Source organism: Blennius ocellaris (assembly GCF_963422515.1).
Source record: "Blennius ocellaris genome assembly, chromosome: 3".
Classification (NCBI taxonomy): Eukaryota; Metazoa; Chordata; class Actinopteri; order Blenniiformes; family Blenniidae; genus Blennius; species Blennius ocellaris.
The window spans coordinates 15,282,058-15,305,561 of record NC_137652.1 but is presented as its reverse complement, the minus strand read 5'-3'; the positions used below and the strand labels follow the sequence as shown (position 1 = coordinate 15,305,561).

Below are 23,504 nucleotides of genomic sequence, written 5' to 3'. Positions count from 1 at the left end.
CTGCTGGAGCCATACACAGCAAAGTACTGTATGTGTTTTAAACATAATTATTTATTTTTTATATATTTCATCACATGTGATTAAAAATATATTTTAATATAGAAATTCTGACTGAACTGGCTGAATGCAGTTACATTGACTCCAGAACTCAAGAATTTGGAAAATAATTGTTTTCTAAAGTTATTCCATACCTCATAAGTATTTTTTAGATAAAGTGTGAGTATAACGTAATCGAAGAAAATAATAAAACAGGGGGGGACAGAGGACAGTATAATAAGATATGGTTGATTGATATTTAAGTAAATAAATATTTATATGTATATGAAAGAGGGGAATAAATAAAAACTTTACATTTAATTAAACAGCTTTATACTGGTTGGCTATTCAGAATTAGTATTTCATTCAATAATGTGTGTTAACTGTTTATTTAGGAGATAATGTATAACCTGTGAAAAGAGAAAGATCCATTGCAGTTACATTACAGTAAATTACAAACAACCAAATTAAACATCCAACTCTCAGGACAAAACCTTTAATTTGAGAAAAAAACAAAAACTTTAAACATGAGTCACCATTACTTAATTCCAGAGCATCAAAACATGAGGATAAAAGAAACTTAGAATGACATGGATAATACAAATAATAATATAATATCTCACTTGGACATAACCAACAGTCACAGAGCTGAAAGATATTTGAATCCAACAACTTCATGATAAAAATTAACTTGTACATGGAGAACATATGAAAATACTGATATTGGATTCATTCACTTCTTTCAATTTCCTGAGCCACTTCCCGTGTGACAAATTAAAACCTTCCCGTGTGTTTTACCATGACTGGAGCATGTTGCCTCATTCTATCCCTCATAGTTTTAATGAATCATTTCACTATACACTTTTGGTCCTGCCACCATCTGTACCTAGAATGTACACATTCCCTAAGTAAATCACTATTTTATTACTTTTCTTTATTGCCCGAAACTACATTTACTCAAAAGGGTTATCAAATGTGGATGATCTGGAGCGGACCGATAATGAAAGTCTCTCTTCCCCGGTGAGGAGAGGAGAGGAGAGGAGAGGAGAGGAGAGGAGAGGAGAGGAGAGGAGAGGAGAGGAGAAGAGAAGAGAAGAGAAGAGAAGAGAAGAGAAGAGAAGAGAAGAGAGGAGAAGAGAGGAGAGGAGAGGAGAGGAAAGTCACATTACAGTAAATTGTATAATTATTTGCAAATGTTTAAATTGGGTACACTGTTGTCAGATAAGAGTGATTATGTTGAAGACAATACCTTCGAAGTATATACACGAATAGAATAAGAATAAGAATAAGAATAAGAATAAGAATAAGAATAAGAATACGAATAAGAATAAGAATAAGAATAAGAATAAGAATAAGAATAATACCTAATCTGAAAGTGTTCACATAGAATAAAGATCCTGTTGGGTTGTGCCTTAACATGGCTGTGTTGTATTTAGCAGTATAAAAATTGAATTGAATTGAACCTCAGTTGGGGTGTCAGTTGGTACTTTCGGTGTGGTGTTTGCATGTTTAACCCACTTGTACTTCTTTTCTTTCTCAGTCCTAAAATGTGTCAGTGTGAATGTGTGGTGGTTTGCCCTGTGATGGACTGACTATCCACTCTCCCACTGTTGAATAAGGCAACATGGTCTTTATTTGGAAACAGAATTCATCATTGTTTTGTAACATTGAACACTTTGAATTCTTATATTAAGTGCAAATTACCCTCCTGATTTGCCTTGTCTTAATACTGCTTTCAAATTTTCTATGCTTTCTTTTAAATAAAATAACATCTACATATATTGGTACATTTAATAAAACCAAAAAAACCAATATTTATATTTTCCAATATAATATTTCCAAACATCACAAGAATGATCAGAAAGAAATCAATGCCACACACCTACTGTTTATCATGGAAAGGACAAGTTGTGACAAAATTCTTGAAACTCAAAATCTACATGTTTACAGTTCTGTTTACATATTCACTTCTAACTCAGCGGACGTCAACAAAGTGCTCATGACTTGAAATCCAGAGACGATTTAAACTTACCCAGTGTGCATGAAAATGTAGCTGAGATACCTCCAGGCTTGGGGTCGTAGATGGGGGTGGTAAGGCAGGGGGCTCTTCAGGAAGTGTGGGCTAGACACCTGGAGGACCAACCGGTCCAGCTGGAACCCGTAATACATGAACACAGCTACCTGACAGAGAAAGAGAGTAATCACTTGCTTTAAAGAGAGAGGTTGTAATATAAAAACAACCACAAAGAATGCCAAAAAAAACATAAATGATGTGATTAGATGCAAAAGGCGGATGAACTCGATGTCACAGCCCCAAGTTTTCATGTTAAGGCTTCCCAGAGGACGTGAATATCAGACCTCGAACTCATAACTGTTAGAAAATCATTAGAAAGTGAATTTTGCATACGTAATATGGAACCTCTAAGAAAAATATTAGGAGTTGTCAGTTTACATGTTATTACGTTATCCTTTTACATGTTTAGCCAAACTGAGATCAAGCTGGTTTGTGTGTGAACCTTGGTCTAAAATGAGTTTGAAACCTGTGAATTAGACAATCAAAACAGTTTACCTCAGCAATGGTGATAGCTAGGATGAACCAGGGAGGAGGGCAGTAGGTGTAACTGTCAAAGTACCACTTGCGGTCGACCTCGCGTGGCAGCGTCTCGTAGGCAACGTGGCGAACCAGCCGCTGGGGCAGTCCCAAGCCCACTTCATCTCTGAGACTGCAGCCTTTTATCTGCCTGCCCCCCTGCAGGATGGCCCTCCGGAAACTGTTGGAGCGCTTGTTACTCATCTGTAGAAAAGACAAAGAAAGATAGAGAGATGAGGACGTAGTAGAAGATGACAAATCCGATTTTTCCCATCTCACTAATATACAACCACAGTTGTATTATAAATCCTACGCCCCAGGGTACTGACATGTAACAGATTGGAAAGAGAGACACAAAAAAGCCAAAAGCTGTGCAACTTTTTATGAGTGCTTCGTGTTTGTGTGTTTCAAACGCTTTGCATCATTTTTATTAATGTGTGGTAATTTAAAATCTCTTTTTGGCCAATATTATACATTTTGCTACTTATATTTTAAGTTCTGATTCATTTCCTTGGGGGTTCTTTGTGTGCCACAATACATCTCCTGTTCCTCATTTTGTGTCTCTTTGTTGTAATTATGTGTCATACCCATTATCTATGCATGCAGGGTACATTCCAAACAGTTGTGGCCATTATGAGACACATTTTCTTCCACTATTCATATAATAACATGCAATTACAGGACTTTTGTATCTATGTAGAAGTATTGTACGTCTTCACATAAGTATGCATGCATTTAAACTTCAGTACATGTGTTTAGACATGTCTTATGCATTGCATTTCTATTTTTATTGTTTCATGCATGTGTGAAGCACTTTAAATGACATTACATTTGTGTGAAAAGTGCAATAAAAAAAATAAAGCTTGATTGCATAATTGATTCATATTTTTCCTGATCTTTTGCCTATTTATTGTCTATTTGAAGTCCTATTACATTTCTACGATTTTGCATTTGTTGTACCATTTTCACCTCTTTCAGTTAAAATCAGGAGATTCGTAACCTGACTGGGACCCATGGACCTGTGAGAGATATTTCTAAATATGTCCATGTTGCATTTAGTGTCTTCTTTTTTCCTGCAGTTTTAGCACTATTTTACACTTCCCTTCAAAATACTTAATTTTGTTATATTTATTCATGGACTTCTCAATGGAGTCGCACACACAGAAACAAACACATTCCCCTCAGTAAAGCACAACAGGCACTCCCACTTTTCCACGGCAACAGAATGCTTGCATCAGCGCCTAGCAACCACCGTGTTCTTCTCTTCGTTCTCCTTTGTCTTGAAAATCAAGTTGTTTCCTGTCAGGCCTACCTACAAGTAGCTCATCATTCAACACCAGTCTGCCAGCAAGATAATCACAAACCTGACAAAGTGAATTTAAAGGATGTGGTCACACATAGTATCATGTTTGGTCAGGTTGATGCTGTGGTTTATTTTTCTAAAGTGTGAAATCTGATAACCACGCCTGGTTAGTGTCCTGGTATAAATCCATCGACAATAGTGAACACGGTGCAAACAGGAGACATCACTGTTATGGAGGAAGAATATATCTCACAACTGCTGCTTAGTCTTGTGTTCTGATGTTGAAACTCACAGTGTGAAGCCAACACAAAGTGAACCAGTGCAACTTTAGCTTTTTTTTTATTTTTATGTTTTATTATCTTTAAGTACAACACTATGATTTGATTCTGATCATCACATTTGCCACAATCGTTACTTGATAGACTGCAAATCAGTTACAGCAATAAAAAAAATGACTAGTCAATCAACAGTCCAACTTAGTATTCCAGTCATGGGTAACAGGCAGGGAACACATATAATGTCTGCCACTATTTATCTTTAGATTTAAAAAATCAATAAATAAAAAAAATCAATAAATAATTGTTTTTCTCCTGATGATTGGACAAGAAAAATAATTCACTCATAATCATCATTTCAATGAGTGATGTACAACAAGTACTTATATTTAGTATTTACAAACCTAATTCAGACATATAATCCTCTAATTCAATTAAACTAATTGCTGTAAGTCCTGTAATATGGAAGTAAAACTGTGCCATCAGATTCTGAATTCGAATTTCTAACTCTGAATTTTTTTACCATCGAAATCAGACTTTGAATTTGAAAAGCTGTCTAAAACATCTAAAAATATTCAGTGTGTAAAAATTCAATGTGTCTAAAAATTCATCTGCAAAAAAAAATTCGGCTGCAAAAAAAATTCGGCTGCAAAAAAAAAATTCGGCTGTAAAAAAAATTCGGCTGCAAAAAAAATTCGGCTGCAAAAAAAATTCGGCTGCAAAACAGCCAGAATATCTGTGCCATCAGGACGATGCAATCGATACCTGTCTCATTCACCCAACATCCAATCAAGGGAAGCTTTGTTGGTCACGTGACCAGTCCAACACTGGGCAGGAGCGCCCAGGATTTTCAATCAGCCATGGAGGCCAGCGGTAGTGACGGCGCTTCGGTGAGTATTTGCCATTTATGTCTGTAAATCACACATTGCAAATCACCAGAAGTTATGAAGCAACATATGTGGTGAACTTTTAATGATGTGTGAAAATGTTTTCAAAGAAATTAAATTTACTGTATGCAATGTTTTACATGCAGAAAATAGTTAAATTGTCTCCTGTTTGATTTTTTTTTTAATGTCCATTGAATACTCTAATCTGCGCAGTGCTTGTTATGGCAAAAGCATTTTTTAACAAACATAACGTGAGCTGCCCCCCCCCCCCCGCCCCATCCAGCGAAAATCAGTGAAAATAGTCAAGTGGTTTGTGCTGCCTTGGTCCTGGTTTGTGCTGATTAAAAGTATCGTTTGTGCAGCTTTAATTTGTTAGATATAATAAAATGATTATGAACAAAAATGGTGTCAATCTGCATTGGTGGTGGGTTGTACTGCCTTTGTTTTTAAGATATTAAATAAATAATTTTAGGAAGTACAAAACCTGAACAAAAAATGATATCTTAAAGGCATATTGAATGAGCATATCTGAATTTATGTTTGCTGATGGAAATGTTTTATTTAGTTGTTAGGTCTTGATAATGTATGTATACACCACAGTTTAAGTGTCATCTTTTCTGCTAATCAAACTATGTCACTTCAATTAAAGTCCAGTAATATTCAGTTGTTTAAAACTATCTTTGAAGTTCTAGTTTCTAGATAAATGATCAGTTATTATCATGCTATTTTTTCAATGCAGGTTCTTCTTCAGCGGATCACATGGCCCCAAGACGACAGTGATGATGAGGACAATTGCTCAATTCAAGCAAAATGCCGCATGTGGAGCTATGTAGGACAGTTCATAGCCAATGGTAGGTTTAAGGCCTCCTCGTGCTACCAATGTCTGAGTGTGCGCAGAGTACACGTGATCATAATCTATTTTACTCTACTCTATAGCAGCTGCAAGTGAATTAAATGACCTGGTCAAGCTCTGGACTGGATGGGAGGTTCTGCCACAAAGTCTCACCATCCACATCATCAGTGGCAGACACCCCACGGCCTCCACCTGCTTTGAGACCTTGTGCATCCCAGGACATTATGCGGACTACAATTCTTTTAAAAACGACATCCTGGCATGCATTGCCACTTGCCATACGGGATTTGGTCTTGTGTGAGTTACTATATTGGGCCTGTATTTAGGTAAAGTGAAAAGTTCATGTTTCCAAGCCTAAATTACATGTTTGAGAGCTCTGGATGTCTGGATAAGTTTTTCATTTATACAATCCAAATTTAAGAAATGAGAATGGTTGAATTTCTTGTTTGTCCAAAGTAACTAGTGTTGATGTTTGTTAATTGTTAAAATAAATTTGACTGCATAGATCCCACTTCCAAGACTTGACTGAATTGTTGCATTTGTTGAACAGCAACCCACCGATTCTCTGAACATGCACTGTGAGATTCCTTGCCCTTCTTACTCTAGTTTGACGTATGCAATGTTCCAAGTATTCAACTTATAAAGTGGACACTGATTTTATTTCCATATTACACAATTGAAAGTCTTTGTTACATTGTTACAACACTCATTCTATATTTCTATATTTCTATATTTGTATATTTGTATATTTTTATTCCCTACTTTTTATATTCTATTCCATTGTATTTTATAAACCAGAATGCTGCAACAAAACAATTTCCCTTCAGGGATTAATAAAGTCATCTATCTATATATCTATCTATCTATCAAGCTACAACATACAAAACTCAGAGCTGATTCTCTGATTAATTCCTTCAGACATGAAGGAATTGCTCACAAAATTGAACAGCAGCAATGTAAATGTCACTGCCAAAGCACTGGGATGCAGCTCTTGGGTGAACTGCAGCTCTTAAAACTGCCATTTGTCCATCAGTCAGTGGGCATCCTGTGTGTGGAACAACGATGCTGGAGCGGTCATCATAAGGAAGTCCACTGTTTTCCCAGTCAATGTCAGGAATATCCAGGCCCTACAAATGGAGACAATTTTAATTGAAATATGTAATAAAGTAACATGAAACAAGCAGTATACAAAAATGTTTCATTCTGCATACTAATAACTCCATGCTTTGAAAACAATATTATCCAAAACATTACTGAAGACGTTACCGAAGAGCCACATGCCTCCGGAGCACGGGTTCCCTCCCCCTGCAATAGTGTTTCTAGCACCACCGTCAATGACCTGGTTATGTTTGTTAAAAAATGTTTTTGCCATAACAAGCACTGCGCAGATTAGAGTATTCAATGGACATTAAAAAAAAAAGTAAATGTAATTTCTTTGAAAACATTTTCACACATCATTAAAAGTTCACCACATATGTTGCTTCATAACTTCTGGTGATTTGCAATGTGTGATTTACAGACATAAATGGCAAATACTCACCGAAGCGCCGTCACTACCGCTGGCCTCCATGGCTGATTGAAAATCCTGGGCGCTCCTGCCCAGTGTTGGACTGGTCACGTGACCAACAAAGCTTCTCTTGATTGGATGTTGGGTGAATGAGACAGGTATCAATTGCATCGTCCTGATGGCACAGATATTCTGGCTGTTTTGCAGCCGAATTTTTTTTGCAGCCGAATTTTTTTTACAGCCGAATTTTTTTTTGCAGCCGAATTTTTTTTGCAGCCGAATTTTTTTTTGCAGATGAATTTTTAGACACATTGAATTTTTACACACTGAATATTTTTAGATGTTTTAGACAGCTTTTCAAATTCAAAGTCTGATTTCGATGGTAAAAAAATTCAGAGTTAGAAATTCGAATTCAGAATCTGATGGCACAGTTTTACTTCCATACTGTAAATCCTTGAGATCGAGGAGCTTGGTCACAATTTCCCAGACTTTGTGGCCTTCACTTTTTTTATGACACTGATATGCCAAAGTTCTTTAAGCTCCACCTTTTGCAGGTAATATAAGATATATATCTATACGATATAAGATTTTTACTGACAGCTCTGTGCAGGACTGGTCATCTCTCCAAAGTGTCTTTTCCCTTTGTTAGTTGGGATCAGCTCTGGAATACCGTGACCCTAAAATAGCTAAAGCGGTACAGAAACAGAATGGCAGTTATATTATATTGCGTTTCGGCAAACTTCTGCTGGAATTTTGGTCGAAATCCAAGCAGAAAAAAGATTTTATAACATAATACTTTTTATTTTTCTCCAGAAAGTCCTTACATTTTCCTACTTTGAGCATATAAAAGATGACAGAAATTTCCTTGCTGAATTTCATATTTGAATTATTCATATTATTCAAAAGATCCAGGGGATAAAATGAGTTAAAGCTCAGACACAGACTCTATAGATGCATCTGTGAAACAAGCCCTTGACATTTACATGCAGAAATAATGCGAGCACACGGATTCATTCCTCATTCCTCTACTCGAAAATGTCTCATCATACGGAGGACTCACAAATTATTCAAAGCTTCCAAAAATTGACAAAAGTGACCTAAGCTTCGTCAGTTATATTTCTTAGTTTCTTTCAGGCGGTTTCCCTCTCCAGGGGCAACAACTCAGTAACAGTACAACAACCTCGTCAGACAAGCGAGAAAAATATGTGGGAGTCTCAGCTGCCAGTGTGGGAAGCAGGTTATTTTTATGACCAGGAGCGCATTCACCAATTAAACACCATCAAGAATACATATTCATGTTGAATCGGCGTTTCTAAGCATACACACACCTTGTGAGAAAACAGGAGGAGAAAATATTTGAATCAATCATTGACACTGAATTGAAATTTAAAAAAAGTATGTTAGGGGCTGGCGTTCATATGAAATATTTTATCAGCTCATTTTACAGAGAGGCCGACACTGCCATCTCTTTGCCTTGATGGGGAAACAAATTGTTCTTTATCGCTGCGGTATTAGTCCCTGCTTTCGGCCTAAATCACTGCCGTTTACCTGCTTTTATTACTACACCTCGCTGTGCATTTTACAAGAGACTCCATGACAATGTGAAAACAGTCCATCTTCTTTCCCACAGTACCCCTCCCAGCCCTCATTGTCTCCCTCTTTTCCTCCACTTTTCATCCCTTTCTTTGTCCGCTCAGTTTCTGTGACACTCCATAACTCAGTCCTGCTACTGTTTGTATCCAGCATTGTGGTAAGCCAAGATGTGCCACTTAGCAGATGCTATTTCAAGGAAAGATAGATGAGTGATGTAGACTATGGCATTAAAGAGGTTGGCAAAATACATTTTAATATATTCAATTAGATTTAATATATTTGCAATGCAGCAAAATAGAAAAAACACATCAGAAAAATAGATCAATTTGTTATGGGGTTGTAAAGCATGCATAAGCACCGACATTTAACGGTTTATGGGACAACTATCATCTTGTGATCATCTTGAAAACAGAGCTACTAATTACAAAAAGACATTTAAAAATAAGAAGATAGAAAAAAACAAACATTGACCAGCTTGGAGATTGTTCTTCTGAGACTGACGAAACTTTCACCGTCCCTTTGGGGGTCACAGTTTGAAGATAAACTAAAAAAAAAAAGCCAATTAATTCAGTTTTTCTGCCAAGCAAAAGGAACAGGTTACCATGGTCACTTCTAGACCGCATACCATGGTGATTGCACACACAGACCCTCCCTCAGGCAGCAGAGCTCCATAAACACAGTCGATTCTTCGTGTGAAGTGACTGCGATTCCTCTGCTCTTTGTACGACACAAAGAAAAGAATGATGCTGTGCCTGTTTACCCGCAGCCAAGAAGAGAGGGGTGACGGAAGAGAGGAGGTGAAGGGGACAAATGGTTGCTCTGCCACCAAGAGACAACTTTTCGGTTTGATCTATGAGAAGCTGCAACGAGTGAAGACGAACACAAAAGCAAGAGAAAGACAAAATAAGGACGAGACAAGAAGAGGTGGAAGAAGTTTGTGTGTAGCAATTAAAAGGCATTTGCTTGAACACTAAACTCCTGTAAAGTAGTTATGGTGGAGCAGTGGCCTGGTATTCTCAGTGAGAAAACCTTCAGTTTTAGTCCATTGGGTCTCCAGGTAGTACAGTAACTCAAAATACCAACATACATGCCAGGTCAATGTCTTTCTAATGAAACATTATCCAGTGACGCACTATGCAGGTTTAGTATTTGATATAATTTCATGATTCTGTCTACTCAGACTTCCTGGGCTGTATTTCACCGTTTCCCTGGTGCCTGAAGCAGCGAACCCATTGCCAAAGCAACCGTGTGTGTTGTATTAACTCTGGATGGTGACGCTTTGCAGCAATGTGTTTGTGTAATGTTGAATTGTGGTCCAGGTTATTGGAAAGTGATGTTGGTTTCCAGATCATCAAATTAGAAAATGCTTTCTTCATGTAAAGTCAATAATCATATTGAAAGAAAAACACAACAACAACAACGACAATGACATATAGGAGGATACACATCAATAATTACTAGGTTTTATCCTTTAAAGGTGAAATAAACACCTGCTACAGAGCTAGATGCTGAAGAGATGCTAGGAAAAGCAGAAAGATTGAATACAGTTTACAATTGATTATCCTATCGACGCATTAATTGATAAACAGACAAAAATATGTAATTGCAAGTTAATGTTGTTTTGTTTAAATGCCTGTTACTCATCTGAATGAACCTACAGACATAAATCGTTCATGTTGGGAATCATCGTCATACCGTGTCTCAATCAAAGCAAGCATGTTGGGTCGAGGATACAGTTTTTCAAAACTGTAAGAGCAACTTGTTCACAACGTTAAACGTCTATATCCGACTTCTCATGTCCTCAGTCGGATCACAAAGTCTCAGTTTGCACACATGAGATTTTAATGGTTCCCTCAGGTGCCTGTGTATCATTCAGCATGTTGTTCTTGTTTCTGAAGAGTCGACCTGACTCGATCGCATTGTCATAATATCATTCTAATGTAACTAATGCAGCATATAAATTATGTTATATCCTGCCAAAGTACAATCAACTCCCAGAGACAAGAGAGTTTCTGTTGATCAGTGCGGAGAAGGAGATTTGTCAGTTTTCAGGACTGTGAGCTCAGCGGGTCAGTTTCAGCATTAAAATATAAAAAAGCATGTCTTAAAATCAGAACAATACAGTATTATTAACTTGTTTCTGGACCCTGAGTAAAGTTATTCTGCTATAATAAACAAGGTGAAAAGTCAGATGTCTTGGCAGTGGCAAATAACTTTGGTTTATTTTTTGAAACCTTTAATTTTACAGTGGCTATTTTGAAGAAATGCTTCAACAGCTACTGTGGGAAGAGAACACTGCAACATTATTTGTTGCAGGTGTTGTTGGTGCAATACAATACTTTTGATTTCATTATCAAATTTTGCACATAACAATATGATGAATAGTGATATAAAATGATTTATTATTGCACAACACATGTAAATAGTGAAAGAAAACAAGAGAGGAAGAAGTAGTAAAAGAGGAGACCAAGCAGTGATTTGAACACTGACTGTGAGAGCAGTGAGAAGGCAATTACTGACAATCACGCTGATGGATGACCCACGGTGCGAAGGAGAGATGGCGCAACAAATAAACCCCTCACAGTTTGTCTCTGTCTGTCCGAGCCTCTTCCTCCAGTCTACTAGCACTCCTCCATGCATCTCCCATGTAAGTAAAGACATAAAAAATGCACAAAAATAAACAGAAACAAGGTACGGCCAATTAAATAAAAAAGAAAAAAAGAAAAAGAAATTGCCTCTGCGTGAAGCTCCCATTTTGGCTTTGACACTTAGATCTTTATCACTGAGGCCATTAAAACTGTTAAGTTATTTTTCAAGGAAACTAAAAAAACTTTCTTTGATAAGGAAAGTAACTGTAATCAAGTAAAACATTGGAAGCAGCAATGAAGGTTTCATATAAATACATCATATTATCATAATCATGAATAGTTGCTTCTTTCTTTGTCTTTTGTATTTGGCTATTGTCGTTGTTTCCTCTGTGAATGTATAAAACTTTGGGGGGTAGACACAATAGCAACAAAGCACGCGGGGGATGTGTGTACATACAAATGCACACACACACACACCATTCCTCTCCGTCTCACTTCCAGTCACACACACCATGACGGAAAGCTTTTCACGTGACATCTGTGAACCAACTGGAAACCAACCACATCGTAAAAAAAAAAAAAAAAGTTCTTTTGACATTTTTGCAGGCTTCCTACAGGCCTCATTCCTCACCCACTGTAACAGACAATAAACAGCTCTGGAGAGCAAGAGAGACAGCAAGAGATGGACATATTTACCCACACAGACAACAATGAATTCCCCACATTCTGTACAGACACGCACACTCCCGGCCGGCCCCCCAGCCACCCGGTAGTTATTGTTCAGCACAGAGCTGTTCCCACTCCGAGACCACTTCACACTGTTCTGGGTCAGCAGTTTGGCCTCCCATGAGGAACAGAAGCGAGATAGCAGAAAACAGGAAAATAAGAAGGTTACAAGGAGGCGAGCACAGCTGGAAGTCCGTGAGTGAGACCTTGGACAGTCAGCAGCAGGCTGTAGGTTTGGAGGTGAAACGTAAAGTGGGACAAGGTGAGTGTTAAGCAAGGAATTTATCACCGGCATGAGTGTTATCGCCTTGTAGGAAAAAAATCTCCACCAAGGTGGGGTGGGATTCATTTCTTCTGTTGATAATTGCAAAAACTGAAAAAGCATGTTGATGATAAAAATAAACAAGTAAAGGAGAGCAAGACGCCTCAAGATGGGAAATTGTTGAAGCCTCAAACAAGGAATAATGTGCTTTTTAAATTCTATCTCGTGTGTTCCCTTGCTGTTGAATTATTTCCCTCTCAAAGTGATTCTTCCACGAAGATTATCTACTATTGTAGCATTTTGATCTTTTCATCAAAGATCTCATGATCTCTGTACAAAGTTCTGGACTTTATTTCAGAAACACTGGCTGACAAACACTCTCAACATGTTGCGAGAGCTGACTTACTGAACGAGCTGCACTCTGTGCTCCATATTTGTAAATCTATTTGTGACGAGCTGATCAGACCCAAAGCATCCGGCCTGATTATCTACAGCTATCTACACTGAAAGCACTACGATTTGAGATCGGTCTATAGCTAAACATGTGAAGCAAAGACATACATGTTGCCCATTACATTCACACTGCAGCTCATATAACCATAGAGATGAGAACAAAATTACATGATGGGCCTGGATCCAGGCACAACAGGTCCATGTCAAAATGAAAACTGCCACTAGGTAAGTCATTACTGGTGCACTTATCAAAGAGCATAATGTTAAAAGTGTGGGGCATCATTACTCTGTAGGAATGCCTGGATCACCACAATCTTCAAGGTTGGCCTTCTTGAATTTGTTTTATGTGAGATCTTGGTGAACTGAAAGCTTTGCGGTTGAGTTCATTACTGTAAAAGTCATAAGATTCAAAGCATTACGATAAGTAAAGCTTCTAATCACTGTTTTATCAAACCTATTGTAACAAATACTGGTCAAAAAGCAAAAAAAAAAGAAAACAATCAATGGTAAGAAATAGCTTGTTTCATTAAAAAAAATTGTTTATGTTTCACACTGATGTCTGCAAATGTGAAAAGGTTTAAAGGGGCCTACCAAGTTGACAAAATCCTGGTAGCAGATCTTCCCATCAGCGTTTCCGTCGGCAAGGGCCAACAGGACTTCCAGTTTGTGGGGGTCGAGCTCAGAACCGTGGGTCGCCAGCAAGTCCCTGAACCTCTCTGTACTGATGAAGCCTGAATTGTCTGGATCATACTGCAAATACAAAAGAACATTTTCATGTCATCTCTAAATGCAGTACTACCGGGTGAGATAAAACAGAGCAGACCTAAATAATACACTTCTGTTGCACTCATGGCAAACAAAAAAATGACAAGACAAAACAACAACAAAAACTCACATTTTGCGTGCAGTAAATGAAGCACTGGATACAAATCAACGCAGCGCATAATCGAGGGTAAAAACCATAAGCAGTATTTTGAAAATCTTGTAAAAGAGCTGTAATTGCACTGAGGAGGCCGAGCTGTTGAGATGCGGTATTTTTAACAGTGTGGGACTTCACTTCAAACTTCAACTTGAGTAGCACATTTAATTAAAGGCCGCATTCAAACACATCTGGGGAAAAAACAGATAATCCAACAAAACTGCAGATGTATTTGAAAAGATGGAAATTCAAAAGACCTTCAAAACAGTGATTACTTAAGTGCTCAGATTGAGAAAGAGCTGCACTTTTCTCCATTTTTGCAAACCCTGACACGACGGTTCAACACACTCTTTTCTTCACTTTATACGTCCCAGCTTCAAAAAGTCAGTTTCAAGTAAAGTTGCCTCTTGAAATGTACATATGGAAACATTCACTTGTGTTTGGTGTAAATCCATGGAATGGGAGCTGCAGAAAGAAGTGTTTAGAACAATGAGAGATATACTGTGGGTTAGGGTTGGTTAAAAACTGCCCTGAAACAATGATGAGACACACTGGTGGATTAAATGTTTGATTTGAGCATCAGGCTGTTTGTGGACATAGACAGAAGACAGCTGCTGCGTGTCTGTCTCAGTGTGACTGCATGTGTAACTGTCTCACTTTGTATTTGTATATGTGCAAATGTGCCTCGGTGCATTCATGCATAAAGATGTGACATTCAGACAATATAAATCGCCTGCAGGACTCCAGCATCCCTGAACCAGAAATAGTTTCAGCACACAAATACGTGTATGCCTCTCTGCATGTGTGTTTGCCATATGCCAGTGTTAACAGAGGCTGAGTGCAGCCGGGTGGGCAGCAGGTGCTTTGCGCTTGAGCAAGTGACAACAGGGAGAGGAGATTTTTGGCTCTTAATGGTGTTGTTTTCCTGCATGTTACCAAAGGTGATAAGGCATTTTTTTAATCAACCGCTCGAGTTGCGATTGTCAGTGCATTTTAAACTCGGTGCCATCTTTGTAATGCGACTTTAATCACCACCATGAATACCCACATTTAGCTTGGAGATTGATTTCACACTCTTCCTGTGGCAGCTGTTAATTAAATGCAGACACTTATGAGCAGAATTGGCTCATTTTCCTGGTTTTCCAATATGCAACGACAGAGATGTCTCTAAAATTAACCCTGTTTGTAGTAATTTGGTTTTGCACAACATTAAGCTTATTAAGAGCTTAGAAGATAAAATATGAGGCATGAAATGACTTGACAAGTGTTTGCAGGTTGGACTGCAGCATATAAAGCCACTCAGAGCCTTTGAATATTGGTCTGTCCTGTTGCAGAGGGACCATTGACACCTTTGCTTCCACACAGTGAGTGAAACCTTCAAACTACAAGACGGCATGATGTGAGGAATATGACTCATTCGGTACTGAGAGCAAACTGCTGAAGCAGTCAAGTGGGTTACCACAATGACGGATGTGGCTCAACTACTTGTATATGCAGGTGTATTTAAGAAATTTAAGGTCATGTCAAAATTGTTAAAAAAAAAAAAAAACATGTTAGAAATGTAGAAGAAATCTTATGTCCAATTGCTGTAAATAAACACAAACAAATCCAAACCTAATGTGACTGGAGCTATCTAGTTTGTTATTTTTTAAACTGAATAAAATTAATGCGTTGGAAAATATCAACAGGGTGTCAATTGGCTGCAATTTAGGATAGATTTGCGTACAAATCCCTGTACAAATATAGGAGGAATGTGTGAAAAAATGTATATTGCATACAATTCTGGACAAGATTTGATGTAATATGATGAGTTTGAAAAAAAGAAAAAAGCAATCTGGGAAGATTCATTTCTGACAACTGGTGTGTCCCATCTGACACATAATGGCCAACAGATGATCAGAGGGAGGAGGAAGAGGGAGGTGTTGCAGAAATTATCAGTACATCCCTATTAAACTGGAGCACAATGACAGGGCTTTTTTTTTTTTTTTTTAACAATATGCATTAGCGCAGGAAAACTAAAAACAACTAAAGCCTTGATGAGACTCTAAAGAGCTGAGTTCAGCTTGCACAACAGTTTCTGCCACTTGCATATGCACCACAAACCAAAACAGCCACCTCAATCTCTTTTTCCCCACAAGCACTGGATGAAAATGTAAACTCCACAGAAGAAAGAAAGCAAAAAAAAAAAGAAAAGAACCAACCTTCTCTTGCAGCAGATGTGCCAGTTTCTGTCGTGGACATTTTGTCATGATGAAACAACATCAGCTGAAGCTAGTCCCACCACTCAGTGTGGGAACAGCACAATATGCTCAGTGTGTGTGTGTCCCTGTCATATTGTTTGTCCCAGACTGTGCAGGGTTATTTCCAACCAGGACTAAAGGATTACAGTCCAATCCAAGAACCTCACCACACACCTCCCCCATCTTTCCCTCTCCACACCCCCTTCTCCAAAACCCCAATCAGCCTCCTGTCATCCTCCTCAATCCACCCCACACAAAACATCCCCTCACCCGACATTCACGTAGCTCTCCAGCACTCCCTCCTGTTCACTTTCCCTCTCGAAAGCAAACACACAAGTTTCCCTCAGAAGAAAAATAAACAGCTCAATAAATTTGCCAGTTATCTCTTCTCACGTCACTCACGGATGCAGACGGCCAGGCATTATTTCCCACACACACACACACACACACACACACACACACACACACACACACACACACACACACACACACACACACACACACACACACACACACACACACACACACACACACACACACACACACACACACACACACACACACACACACACACACACACACACACACACACACACACACACACAGCAACTCTACAGGCTTCATAGCTGAATGAGCACTGAAGTCAACGGGCAGGCAGCTGGGGTGGAGCTGCAAAGGGACACACACACACTCAACCATGGGCCTCTGACAGCAATTTCATGGAAGGTTTACCCGGTCCCTTCACTCCAATTAGTGATCACTTCCCCTTTGATGCAGGTCCGTGCAGAGAGGGACATTATATGACACAAGATCAACTCCTCTTCAGCCAATTCAGCTTTGGCTTCAACACAAACTAAGAAAATAAAAGCGATCACATCAATATATTTTGATTAAAATTTGACATAAATATCATTCGTGTAGCTTTTTTTTTGCTTTTGTATTATGTGTTCTATCACGGTTATCCATGTATAATCTAAATTCTACACTTTGTAATGGTTTCATTGGGTAAATGGATAAAAAAAAAACATCTGTGCATCAAGATGACTACAAACTATTTTGCAAGTGTTTTTTTTGCGTTTTTTTCTGACAACTTAAATAAGTAAACATCAGAGGATAATGCAGTGAAATTAGAATTCTTATTTAGCTTCTACATATGAGACGTTCACAGGACTGTGAATGTAAAGGAACATGAAGCTCCATTGCTTTCTTATTATTAAACTACGTTTTTGTCTAAGTCTAAGGCTTCATTTGCAAGCAAAAAAGCAACACACACACACACACACACACACACACACACACACACACACACACACACACACACACACACACACACACACACACACACACACACACACACACACACACACACACACACACACACACACAATAATATCACAAAGCATACCAAACATTCACAACCAATGAGCTTTCACATTAGAGGCGTCTCAGTGAGGGGGAGAGGAACAGCAGCGGAGGGTAATGGAGGACAGGGGGGGTTGGGGGGATGAGGGTGTACTGTGTTGGGGGAGCAGATTGGACACAATGCAAGGCTTTTTGTCTACAGCCTCATTTTCATGAAGCTGAATATTAAGGAAGGAGAGAGTGGGCTGTTTGTAAGGGTCAGAGAATTCAAGTTTGCATAGAGGGAATAGACAAATGAAGAAAACTGAAGAATGTGGTCATAAAGAAAAAAAGATGTATCATCACATCTATTTCAAAGTCATAAAAGGTGAAGAGAAAACAACCATCAATGAAAAAAGGACTTTGGACGTGACATTAATCACAAGTCATTACTTTGTTTGAATACAATATCACTTTAATGTTAAACCAAAGAAAAAAAGAGTTTGCCAGGAAATCATTTCAAACAATCAGATAAACTTAACCTTTGAGTGTTGGACCTGTCTGACCTCTTTGATCTTTGACTTTTTGACCAAGACTGACACAGGTCACCAACAGTGCCGAGCTGCTGATGAGCTGGAACGGTAAGCACAGGGTGAGAGGACGAAGGAGGCATGGGGGGGTAAATAAAGAGATCGTCTTGGCTAATTGAAAGAGACAGTAAGTAACACCAAGATGTCCCAAGCTAATTTGGTTCCATCCATGTTCAGAAAGTCACATTTTCTTATAAATCCATAATGAAACATTGGCTCAAAGTTCTGCAGAAAGAGATCCCCAGCAAGGCAAAAAAACCAACCTGTGAATTTATCTTGCATCAGCAGAAAACAGACCACAAAAGACACTGATAGCAACATCATCAAACATCCAGACTGGCTACATGATGTGAGCTCTGCTGGGATACGCTGGTACTGTACCATGTAATCACAAAGTGCTGACTTCAAATTGATGTGAAGACGTTTGCTCTGAGTCAACGCAACCGCCACTCTGTCCAGTCACTGTTAGACACCTCGCTGTCTTCTCCGTGATATTGCAGAAAGGCTGCGAAGCAAGCTGACATGGCAGGAATTTGCGGCCTTATCCCCGTAAAGTCATCTAATTTCACACTGGAAAATAATTCTGTTGAACAAATGCATGCAGTAACAGGCATGAAGAGTCCTTTGAAGCAGCATGACATGCGTGACCTGTCTCCAGGGGATGCAGGGACCATTTTCCATTGTTGATGTCTATTTCTAGTATCTGTTATACAGTGAGAGGAATCATTAAAGTTGTACAAGTACCTTAAAAGAGTAGAAGTTTGTGGAAAAGTAGAGGAAGCAACAATCTCACTGCACACATCCACATTGCCTGAGGAGTTAAATTTAGACTTTTAATGTCACGCTTCTTAATGACAAGATCCTCCAGCTGAGGCGGTGTAGTAGGCATCACCATTGCTAATCAGCAAGGCAACACACTTGTTGAGGGTGCAGTAACATGTGTATGGAAGTGTGAATGAGTGTGAGTATGTGGATGCATAAAGTGTAGGTGGTTGTGAGAAGCAAGAGCCAAAAATAAAACTCCCTTTAAGAAGCTGGAGTTTCATCTTTGCAGGAAATGTTTGATATTTAAGGGTAAAAATGAAAATAAAAAAACGTCATCTGGCCAGGGAGGATGAAATGAAAACTTCTGTATGATGAAAAGCTTGATATGTGGCAATTGTTACCAAATCACGTGTACAGTTAGCGTCTTCTTAACAATTTTTTCTACACAGTGTAGTAGAATTTTGGGTACTAAAAACATCAAAACTGTATGACTATATTCATGAATGTGTTGATAACATAACTGGGTCTCCAAGCTAAATAACTAGTATCTCTTCAGAAACCAGTCCAGCAGTATAATTAATTACAATCCAACCTCAGATTCAGACTGTGTGCGACAATGAGTGGATGTATTGTGCAATAAAAATTATTATATAAAACCGCTTCTCCCTGCTTGATGTGCTGAAACACAAATAAAATAAGATGTTAAGTCATCAAGACATTGAATATATAGACCATCAAGCATCTCATTAACTAATCTTATCTATAAAACAACCAAAACAATGAAGGCTTAAAGATGTTAACAGTTTACTGGACAATGATTATATTTATAGTCTGAATTACTTCCTGTACAATTAAAACCCTTTAATCTGAAGGGGTACAGCTATGAGATGATTGTGTATTCCAGTACAAATAAAATCCCTTTCATGGCACTGATACAGCCAAGACAGACTAATTAACTATTGCAGACATTATAACAGAGATTTTAATGACCTGGCAGGATATTTGCTGTCCTAATGACTTTCCTTTTTCTCTTTATCCATAATGGTTTCCGAGCTGAGTTACAGGCTGCTGGTCCAGCACCGGAAAAGATACAAAGATTGTCCTACTAAGCACCAAACCAATATTATTGTCAATGTAGATAATTACAAAACCATCCTTGTATGAACTCCAGAGGGGATCACATTTACTGAGGCGCACACGAAAAATAAAAAGCATGCAGCCCCATATAAGAGAATCAAGAACCACAAAAAAAAGCACTTTAGTGTCAAACCAAAACACTGGCAGGCAATTAGGAGCCTGCTGGTTCACAAATTAATAAGTCAAAACTGATTACTGTGGATCAGAAGAGCACGATCCCAAATAGCCTTCACTTAACAATTAAATGTCTACATTATATTATTGGACAGTTCCTATGAAACATTAATGTGCCTTGTTATGAGTAGAAACTGCATAGTTTCTTAATCTATCAGGGTTATAGTACCATATGCAGAGTTGTGTATAACTAAAATCTTTCCATTGACCTGTTGTTGGAGTCTGAAGTATGCATTTCCCTCAGCAGGAGTGAACAGAAACAAAGCTCATATCATAATATGGGTTTTCACACCCATCTGTGGTGCACTCAAGCCAGCATGTGGTGCAAGCCTGGACACAATGTCCATCCTTCATAGTCCTAATGTATTGCGATAATAATCCAGACACACCTACAGTTATCACATAAGAAGCATGTCTTTGGATTCCGGAGGAAAACTAATGCACACATGGAAATGACCCATCAAGTAGCAGGTTGTATCTTACATTGATGTAACACTTGTAACTACTGGAACACCTCATTATCATCATTACCAAGTGGTTATCACAGTTTTGGTTTGTTTTTATTAAAAAGGTGATACAAAGGTATGATGGTGGAGACAAGGACAAAGGACAAAACTCTGTGCAGTGCATGAATAATAACCAAACCAGACGAGATTGACATAATTAACACAACAGGAAACAAACATGAGACCGACAGGACTTTTTAAAAGCAATGGTTATAATTCTCATTAAATGTGACTTTTATCTCCTGGCAGTGGAATGTGATTTGAAAATTCAAATTATATACACACACAAAAGACACCACAGTAGGCAGTGCAGCCACATAACGACTCGCCCAAAGCCAACAACAGCCCTTTCAGAGTCTGCTGATTATTATGACTGGCAGGATTAAATGTGCTAAGCTGCAGTCAGACCACAATCTGGTGAAATAAACTCACATGATATAGCAGGTGGGAACAACAAATAGTGTGAGTTAGGCTGTCAAAATATAGAAGGGTTAACATAGCTAACATAGCAGCAATCAACAAAGTTGTATATATTAATCCTTGAAACATTCACTTCTGTAATCAGCACTTTGTGTTTTTTGTGAACAAAGTTAATCATTTAAATTTAAATCTGACCTGTGGCCTTCACACATTTAATTATCAAAGAAAATCCATACTCACCCGTATACAGCAAAACACATTCAAATGTACATTTGATTTAAAATTATACACCAGCCTTTTAATGCACGATAATGGATTTCACTTCACTTATAAAGCACTTCTTCACCACTCAGCAGTCTCCAAAGTGCTTTACACTGATAACCATACATTTCAATTCCATCAAGAATATAAATGCTACCTCTATGAAGACAGTAACTACTGTACATCACTGAGATTCAAGTGAAAAAACAAAATACCACTATAAAATACATCCTCAAAATATTAAATTATACCATTGATGATCTCAAGCCAAACTGAGCATAGTTTTTATTTGTCAAAGAATAATTATTGACAGATCTGCAGGGCTGGATCGTATTTCTATATGTAAAATGTGTTAAACGACCTTTGACTAAATGTGCGGCTTCCTGTCTCGATACAATCGCCTCAGATGGCCGCTTCCTATTCTTATGAGAGTTGTGGACGTTGGCGAAGAAGAAAAGCACGCACACGCACAATCAGTCACACCGAAAAAAGCCCGTCCGCAGTCAGTCCACCTCCCTACGCTTCCTGGCTATTCCCTTGACGTGAAGCAATTAACAGCTGTAATAAAAAGCCCGCCTCGCAAAAGCTCGTTAGTCTTGCTGCTAATTACACTGAAGCACCTGGGAGGACAGGCGAGACCAGGGGCGCCTCATTCTCTGACCATCGCACAATGGAAAAGCACTCACTCACACTCACCTTCTCAAGTTAATCAGGCTTTAGAGAGTATGCTCTTGGCACTGGGGGGGCGGGTTCCTGAATGATAACTTTGATATCTCATTTTATCTCCCACACATATGCTTCCGTTCTTAAGTCACATTATATGTCACAGTTGAAAGATTACATTATTGGTGTGGTTGGGTGCAAGAGCTCAAAGATGCTCTGTGGTGCTGGGGGCTTATCGCCGGCCCCACTGGTGGGGTATAGATTACTTGGTCTCATTTAAGGGACTAGTTCAGGTTGAGTGGAGCCGACAGCTTGTCAGCGGGCGGCAGCTTCGAATGAAGAGGGGGGGGGTAGCGATGGAGAGGTGAAAAGTTAAACACTAACACTGACAGCTGACAGAAAAGCCAGTGTTAAAACAGATCTGACATTATTTCCATGTGATATTTCGAAAAGAGGATTCCAGCCCTCTCACACAAACCTTTAAAGCCAAAATGCTTCCATGAGGTGATATCAAGCCAGAATGACAAAACAAAACAAAACAAAACAAAACAACAATGGAACACAAATTATTTAACCTACATTTTTTTTTTTTACCAAGTCCCATACAACACAGTGGATTAATCAACAACGTTTCTGTATCATGAAAATTATTGATTACATTATCTGTTATCATTTTAATATCCTGTAATTCTAACTGTTTGTGCAGATGAATGTTTTCAAATATCAGCAATGTTTTTTCAGATGTTTTTGCTCTGTGTGCACATTCTTAGCCCTCTCATAAATTAACTGCTTTAAAGGTAAAGTAATGGAACATAAAAAAAAAAAGAAATGGGAGTCAGCAGTAATGTTTTCATCTCAGTGATATATGTTTGTGTTGCTGAGGTTAACAAGATAACCCACTGGCCCCTATCTCTTGACAGCACTCGGTCTCCCAACATAGTGTAAATAAACCGCTTGAGTTGATTGCATACCTTCACTAATAGAGTTGCCTGGGGTGTCACTGTATGTTGCTTTAGCTTTATGTACTTGTAATAAAAAGGATCCAAGCAACTTGCAAGCTATATATTTGTCCTCCTTCAGCTGTTATTGATACCACTTCGGAGCTCAAACACAGGTCTATTTGGAAGTAAACTTTGCGCATTTATCACCTTGTTGCAAACCTGGCACACTTACTAAATTATTCAAAATCGGTCTTCACTGCAGCTTATGTCAATACAAACTGTGCCTCAACACATTAATCAAGTACATGGCTTCAATATGTGTTTTTTGCCTACTATGGGTCTGATCTACAAAAGGTTTGCGCATAGCAAATAATTAAAGCTTAAACACACACACAGGAACACAAAACACACGCACACAAAACACACACTAAACTGATCTACTAAAACTATGCACTGATCATTTTGTCTGATGGC

At 38.5% G+C, this 23,504-nt stretch overlaps 1 protein-coding gene across 2 annotated transcripts in view; it reads right to left on the bottom strand.

Annotated features, from left to right (window-relative positions):
* The window catches only part of rhbdl3 (rhomboid, veinlet-like 3), a 61,529-nt gene that overhangs the window by 13,456 nt on the left and 24,569 nt on the right, over window positions 1-23,504 (bottom strand). For both annotated transcript variants that reach the window (XM_080520780.1, XM_080520781.1), the window contains exons 4-6: window positions 13,665-13,823; window positions 2,606-2,830; window positions 2,069-2,217 (exon numbers count right to left, since the gene is read on the bottom strand). In XM_080520780.1, coding sequence (XP_080376906.1) covers window positions 2,069-2,217; window positions 2,606-2,830; window positions 13,665-13,823 — 533 coding nt within the window. The remainder of the gene's footprint in view (window positions 1-2,068; window positions 2,218-2,605; window positions 2,831-13,664; window positions 13,824-23,504) is intronic.